Genomic DNA, 7294 nt, shown 5'->3' on the forward strand with positions numbered 1-7294 from the left:
GGTGGCGTGGTGGATAAGGGCGCTGGACTCCCACATGGCCAATCACGGTTCGAGTCTCGGACCTGGTGGCTTGCGCGCGCGCGCTCGCTCTCTCTCTCTCTGTCTTTCTGGTCAAATTTTAAAAAAATGAATGAATAAATAAATAATTAAATAAATAATTAAAAAAAAAAGAAGTGAGTAGTTCTCACGAAAGCCATGACGTTGGGTAGTGGATAGAGCTATGAGTAGGGAGTTACATTTTGTAAGTGCAAAAAAGGTGACTGAAACTTGTTTACATGCCCAGAGCTAATAGTCATACTAGGAGTACAGAGCCAAGCAAGGAAGAATGATAATAAACAAAGATGCTAAAGGAAAACTTTGGAGAAAAAAATAAAAAGATTAGACCTGCAGGTGGGTTGGAGTGGCTTTCTTACTTTCCCTCTATATTTCTTTGTGTCTCTCTCTGGTCAGATTAAAATAAATGAATGAATAAATAAAATAAAACTTAAAAAAAAAAAAAAAAAGAATTGTGGTGGCCATCTCTCCTAGAGGGTGATTTCTCACTTTCTTTCTCTCTCCCCCTCTCTCCCTCCCTCATCTCTCTCTCTCCCTCCTGCCCTTCCCCTTCCTGGCAGTGTAAACACCCATATAGTGCAAAGCAAACAAGAGGTTAAGATGGGCCTAGCCATGGTGGTGTGCAGTGAGTGCTAAGACCCCTGTGCACTGGCACTAAGGTTGAGACCACATGGGAGGCCCTGGTTTGATTCTTGGCCCAACCTGAAAAAGGCGTGGTGGCACATACCATGTTCATGCAACTTGGGAGGCTGAGGCAGAGGATTTTGTTGGGAGGCCCCATACATGGTTAAGATGGGAATTTTATGTTTTACATATTTTGTCATAATAAAAGTCAATTGAGGGGAAAAAAAAGCCCTGATACGTATTCACTCACTTTTCCTTATCGGGGACCTTTTGTTGGAGGCCCTCTGTGCCATAAGTTAGCTTTGAGTTGACTTAGTTAACTGTAAGTTTAACTAGAAGTCTGTCGTCCTAGCCCTGTCCTAACCCTCTTCTGTCGTCCTAGTCTTCCTTCGAAGGCCTTCACTTAAAACCTTATAACTACAGGGCATTGTCTTTTACAGGAAGAGGGAGAGACAACCATCTTGCAGCTAGAAAAAGATTTGCGCACTCAGGTGGAATTGATGCGAAAACAGAAAAAGGAGAGGAAACAGGAGCTGAAGCTACTTCAAGAACAAGACCAAGAACTGTGTGAAATCCTTTGTGAGCCCCACTATGACATCGACAGCACCTCAGTTCCTAGCTTGGAAGAGCTGAGCCAGTTTAGACAACATGTGTCAACTCTGAGGGAAACCAAGGTATACTGCACCCTTCTGCTTTCTACAGGTCCATTTGGCTTTCTTTTAGGTATCTTTTTTTTTTTTTTTTGAGAGGTTTTTGCTATAGGGCGTGTGCACTTGCCAGAAAGACAGAGAGAGACAGAAAGCGAGAAATTACCCCCCGGGGGGATGGCCACGCCGCAGTCCCTTCTCCATTCTCCTTGGAATCTTGGGCATGCACACACATGTGTCCAGTGTGAGTTTAAGCCACCAGGCGGGACTCGAACTGTGGTCGGCTGCGTGGGAATCCAGCAACATAGCCATTACGCCACCTGCTGGTCCCACTGCTGGTGCCATCTTTTAGGTATCTTCTAATGGCTTTGTTCTGCAGGCCTCTAGGCGAGAGGAGTTCGTCAACATAAAGAGACAGATTGTCCTGTGTATGGAAGAGTTGGAGCACACCCCAGACACAAGCTTTGAAAGAGATGTGGTGTGCGAAGATGAAGATGCCTTTTGCTTATCTTTGGAGAACATTGCCACACTACAGAAATTGCTTCGGCAGGTAATGTCTTCTGAGATCATGGCCTGGGATATCCATGATACATGGTAGTTTGAAAACAACTGTGTCTTGTCTTCTGTCTTATATAAGGAGCCTGCATAAATTAAGAGATAAGGAAAGTTAAAGATGATAATGTATGGTTTTTTTAACCAAAATTTTATATATAGCTGTAACATTATCAAATTGACATTTTGGATGAAATAATATTAGTCATTTGAATTAGCCTAGTGTTTAATTGAAAAGTATTTTTGCAGTTCAAAATTGGAATCCTGATTCTTAGGGTGTAAGGCCCTGCTGTAATGACAGTTTGTGTTCATAAGGCAGGAAAACGTGCCTCACTGAAGTGCATCCTCTGTGTGGTCCAGTCATTCGTTTTTGGCCACCAAGAGGTTAACCTCTGCACTACTGCTTTGTTGTAACTACTGGCCTTTCTTGTTGCAGCTGGAAATGCGAAAATCACAAAATGAAGCAGTGTGTGAGGGGCTGCGTGCTCAAATCCGAGAGCTTTGGGACAGGCTGCAAATACCTGCAGAAGAGAGAGAAGCTGTGGCCATGATTATGACTGGGTCAAGGGCCAAGGTCAGGAAAGCGGTAAGAAACCAGTGAATGTGGGTCATTGGCCCTCCACGAGCAGAGTCTGTGTCCAGTCTCGTGTCCATACCTGCTTCTGCCTTGGGCCAACCTAAGAGCAGTGCAACCAGTGCAGAGGTAGAACATGACACTCGATGAGGCTGACCCAGGTGGGTCTCCAGGTTCGCAGGAAGAACTCCCCTAAGTATGCTGGGCACGCGAGTGCCCATGATCTAGGGCTGGCATAGCTGGAGTGGATTGTGATGTCAAGATTCTGTTGGGGACGGGACCAGCAGTTGGCATAATGGCTATGTCACTGGACTCCCATGTAGTCGACTGCTGTTTGAGTCCTGGACCTGATGGCTTAAACTCACACTGGGCACATGTACATGTGTGCCTAAGATCCCAAGAGGAGAGTGGAAAAGGGATTGTGGCATGGCTATCCCCCCTAGGGGGTGAATTCTTGCTTTCTTTCTCTCTCTCTCTCTCTCTCTCTCTCTCTTTCTCTCTGTCTGCGAGTGCATGTGCCCTATAGCAAAAACCCTCTCAAAAAAAAAAAAAAAAGATTCTGTTGGGGAGCTAACCCTGTTAGTGCAGCAATTAAATTCTATGCATAAGAAGCTGGGTCCCACATGGCTGATTGTGGTTCAAGTCTTGGACTGGCATCTTGAAAAACATACTAGGCAGGTGTGCATGCATGCTCAGAATCTCACAGGATGGAGAACAGGAGGAAAAGGGGATGCACATGACCGTGTCCCATAGGGGACACTTTCTCTGTCTCTGTGTTTGGTGAAAATAAACTGTAAAAATAGTAGTAGATGGTGTAATGGTTATGATGCAGGATTCCCATGTAGTTGACCATAATTCAAGTCCCAGACCTGGTGGGGTAAAACTCAGGTCAGGTGCTTGTGCATGTATGCCCAAAATCCCAAGAGGAGAATGGAAGAGAAGGTTTTTGCAATGGGGCATCTCCCGGGGTTGGGGGGGGGGAGGTCTTGCTTTCTGCCTGTCTGTCTCTGTCTTCCCAGCAAGCATAAGCAAAAATTTATCTCTAAAAAAAATAATAATAATAAAAAGTAAGACAAATATAAGAAAAGGGTGGTAGTCGCCTGCTCCTCTTCTGACTTCTGTGTATGTTCCTTAGTGTTCTGGTTCCTTTGGTATTGTTACTCTATAAAGAGTGCTGATTTTCCTCTGTGTCTGTGTTGCAATTTTACTAAAAAGGGAAAAACTTTGCAAACTCACATTAATACAAAAGTAGGGCAGCCACCCTTAACAATTCTCTTTATTTTAGCTACAATTAGAAGTGGATCGGCTAGAAGAACTGAAAATGCAGAACATGAAGAAGGTGATTGAGGCAATTCGAGTGGAGCTGGCTCAGTACTGGGACCAGTGCTTTTACAGCCAGGAGCAGAGACAGGCCTTTGCCCCTTACTATTCTGGTTAGTAGAGAAGTGGTACTGTTGAAGGGCCCTGCTGTCTTGTCCTTATAAGCCCAGATATTCACCAAGAGGTATTTCCTCTTCTGAATAGATGCATCCATTCTTCTCATCATTCGATTTCATTGTCATTCTTTTGTAAATAAGCATTCACAAATGCACTTAGAAAATATTGGGTCCTTGGCTAGCAGGTGGTGTGGTGATTAGGGCACTGGATCCCACATGACCAACTCCCTAAAAAGGGAAAAACTTTGCAAACTCACATTAATACAAAAGTAGGGCAGCCACCCTTAACAATTCTCTTTATTTTAGCTACAATTAGAAGTGGATCGGCTAGAAGAACTGAAAATGCAGAACATGAAGAAGGTGATTGAGGCAATTCGAGTGGAGCTGGCTCAGTACTGGGACCAGTGCTTTTACAGCCAGGAGCAGAGACAGGCCTTTGCCCCTTACTATTCTGGTTAGTAGAGAAGTGGTACTGTTGAAGGGCCCTGCTGTCTTGTCCTTATAAGCCCAGATATTCACCAAGAGGTATTTCCTCTTCTGAATAGATGCATCCATTCTTCTCATCATTCGATTTCATTGTCATTCTTTTGTAAATAAGCATTCACAAATGCACTTAGAAAATATTGGGTCCTTGGCTAGCAGGTGGTGTGGTGATTAGGGCACTGGATCCCACATGACCAACTCCGTGGTTCAAGTCTCAGACCCAGCGGCTTACAAAACATGCTAGATGCATGTGCCCAAAATCCCAGGAGTATGGAGCAGAGGGGACTGCAGTGTGGCCATCCCTCTTACTTCTTACTTCTCTATTTCTTTCTGGTAAGCCCACTTGCCCTAGGTCAAAAATCTTAAAAGAAAATATGGGGTCTTTTGCTTTCTGAAGCAGTATCACTGTTCCCATTAGCTGTGAAGCTCAAGTTTATCAGATGCTCATTTATGCCAACTGCAGTGTTGTACCCTGAACAAGGTGTTGTTCTCCTCGTGTCAAAATGGAGGACTTGAAGGCATGCACGAGCAGAGCATCTTAGCCTGCGGTACACAGCGGGTAGATGCCAGGGCCTACACCTGAGCCCAAGGAGCAAGCCCAAGGAGTGTGACTCCTAGAGCTCACTGGCTTTGTGGTCTTTCCCAAAGTGTCCTGACTCAGTTCAACACATGTGTTGGGACATTTTCTATGACATAGCTGCCTGGCTCAGCAACGTGGAAAGGAAGATTATGTACGAGGTTTGAGACAAGTCGAGAGAGGGCACACATTCTTGAGAACATCAGTCATTTAGTCTATACTCTGGTCTCTGCCCTGAGGCTGACTAGGGTCTAAGACAAACCTGGTTTTTGAGCAATAATATATGTACTTATCCTTGTGTCTTATTATAAAGAAGAAAAAAAATTCCCATTTCAGAGGAGTGGGGCATCAGTAAACTGGGATACTAAATACTAGAGGATTTTCTCAAACTACGAGGCCTATATTTTGCAGAGGACTACACGGAAAACCTGCTCCAGCTCCATGACGCTGAGGTTGTACGGTTAAGGAACTACTATGACGTTCATAAGGAACTCTTCGAAGGTGTCCAGAAGTGGGAAGAAAGCTGGAGGCTTTTCCTGGAATTTGAGGTACTGTCTGGGCTTCTCCGTTGTGTTCTCCAGAGTGAAGTGCAGTGTCAAGGAAGCATGCCTGTACAGCGTCAGAATCCGGGTCCCACTGCTCTGTACCAGGTTTCCAATACCTTGTCTTCTGCATTCATTCCCTCTGAATTACCACTACCCTCTATTGGTCAAGCTTGCGTGCAGGGACATGTGAGGGAAAACAACTAATTAGCAGCTTAAATAAACGTAGGTTTGTTTTTTTTTTTAATAGTTAACTTTATTATTTTTTAATTTGACCAGCGAGAGGGAGGGAGAACGGAGAGAAAGTGAGAAAGCAAGCCATGGTCCAGGACTTGAACCATGGTCAGCCATGTGGAACTCAAATGCCCTAACCATATCACCTCCTTCTGGCGCCCGGTAGCAGTTTCTTGCATGCGGAAGTCCTGAGGTCGGCAGGGCAGGCATGGTAGCTCTGTACAGTGAGCAGGGCTCCTTGAACAGTAAGGGTAGACCTCACCTCCAGGCAGAGATGACTTCCAGAGCTCCCACCCTAATGGCCACATTTCCAGCAGCGTGGTGGAGCAAAGAACAAAGAAAGCACAGCCTTTCCACCTCTGTAAGGGCTCTTTCCAGGCTCTCTTCACCACACCTCTGCTTAGTGCCAGGGTAGCTGCTAGTGGGACTGGCAGAATCACTTCTCCAGATAGAATCTGGTTCTGTTCCTAAGGAAGAAGAATGGGTGTTGCGACAGGCACCTCTCATTTTCTACCAGCTTTTTCTACTGTCTTAGAAAAATGTCTAGGTATCATGGTACCTTTGTGTACTCTGAATTCATTTTCTTCTCATAGACTTGGTGTGGGCAGGTTCCCCAGAACATCTTAGAGCCCAGGGCTGGGGCAGGGTGAGGCAGGTGAGCACCCAGGACGCAGACCAGAAGGAGCCCCTTGTTTTCAGGTTCCTGCTGGCTCTATTGGAACTCAAAGGAGCCTGCAGAAAATCTGTAGTGCAGCTCCTTCAAGGTCACAGGCATGAAACTGGGGACTAGATGTAGAGAGAATTGTGTGAGATCTAGCAGCTACTTAGGAACAGGAGTGTAGGGGCTGGTAGGTGGCGCGGTGGTTGAGGTGTTAGAGTCCCATATGGCTGACCACAGTTCAAGTCCTGGACCTGGTGGCTTGCTTTCTCTTCTTTTCTCTGTCTCTCTCTGGTTAAAATGTAAGAATAATGATAATAAATAAAAATGTATATAATAAATAAATCTTTAAAAAGAAAAAGTGTAATCTTCACTTTTTAAGAATTTTTTTCTTTTGCCTTAGGGCATGTGTGCTTGGGGTGTGATGTTGAGAGGGAAAGTGAGAAATCATCCCCCCCAGGGGATGGCCATGCCACAGTCCCTTCTTCATTCTCCTTCTGGGATCTGGGCACACATGTGCACATTCCTGGTGTGACTTTCAAACTACTGGGTCCAGGACTCGAATCACAGTTGGCCATGGGGGAGTCCAGCAATGTAACTGCTACACCATGGCAAGGCAGCAGACACAGTTTGCCACTGTTGAATCTGTTAAATGTGCACACGTAAGCCGCACTGTGTCTCAGTGAGCCAGGAACAAGTATGCAAGTAGGGATGCCACCTCCCAGCTCTCTGAAAATAGACCCCTCCCCGTCACCCCACATAGCTCTATCCTTAGGGACTTGTGACATAAAAGCAGGAAGGGGGCCAATGACATCATTTGTTAAATATTAAACCTGTCTTAAATTATTTTTATCTTTCCATAGCCCTTTTTTTTTTTTTTTTTTTTTTTTTAGGGAGATGTTTTTTTTTTTGG

At 45.1% G+C, this 7294-nt stretch overlaps 1 protein-coding gene across 6 annotated transcripts in view; it reads left to right on the forward strand.

The window, feature by feature from the left end:
* PRC1 (protein regulator of cytokinesis 1) overlaps positions 1–7294 on the forward strand; it is a 38378-nt gene that overhangs the window by 22732 nt on the left and 8352 nt on the right. Inside the window, exons 1-5 of one of the 6 annotated variants that reach the window (XM_006152824.3) lie at positions 575–1352; positions 1705–1875; positions 2314–2463; positions 3737–3884; positions 5359–5495. In XM_006152824.3, coding sequence (XP_006152886.1) covers positions 1179–1352; positions 1705–1875; positions 2314–2463; positions 3737–3884; positions 5359–5495 — 780 coding nt within the window. In that variant the 5' untranslated portion in view covers positions 575–1178. Of the gene's footprint in view, positions 1–574; positions 1353–1704; positions 1876–2313; positions 2464–3736; positions 3885–5358; positions 5496–7294 lie in introns of those variants that run through there. The other 5 variants (XM_006152825.3, XM_006152827.3, XM_006152826.3 and 2 more) reach the window with 5 other exon arrangements.

Source organism: Tupaia chinensis, unplaced genomic scaffold (assembly GCF_000334495.1).
Source record: "Tupaia chinensis unplaced genomic scaffold, TupChi_1.0 Scaffold000359_1, whole genome shotgun sequence".
Taxonomy (NCBI): domain Eukaryota; kingdom Metazoa; phylum Chordata; class Mammalia; order Scandentia; family Tupaiidae; genus Tupaia; species Tupaia belangeri.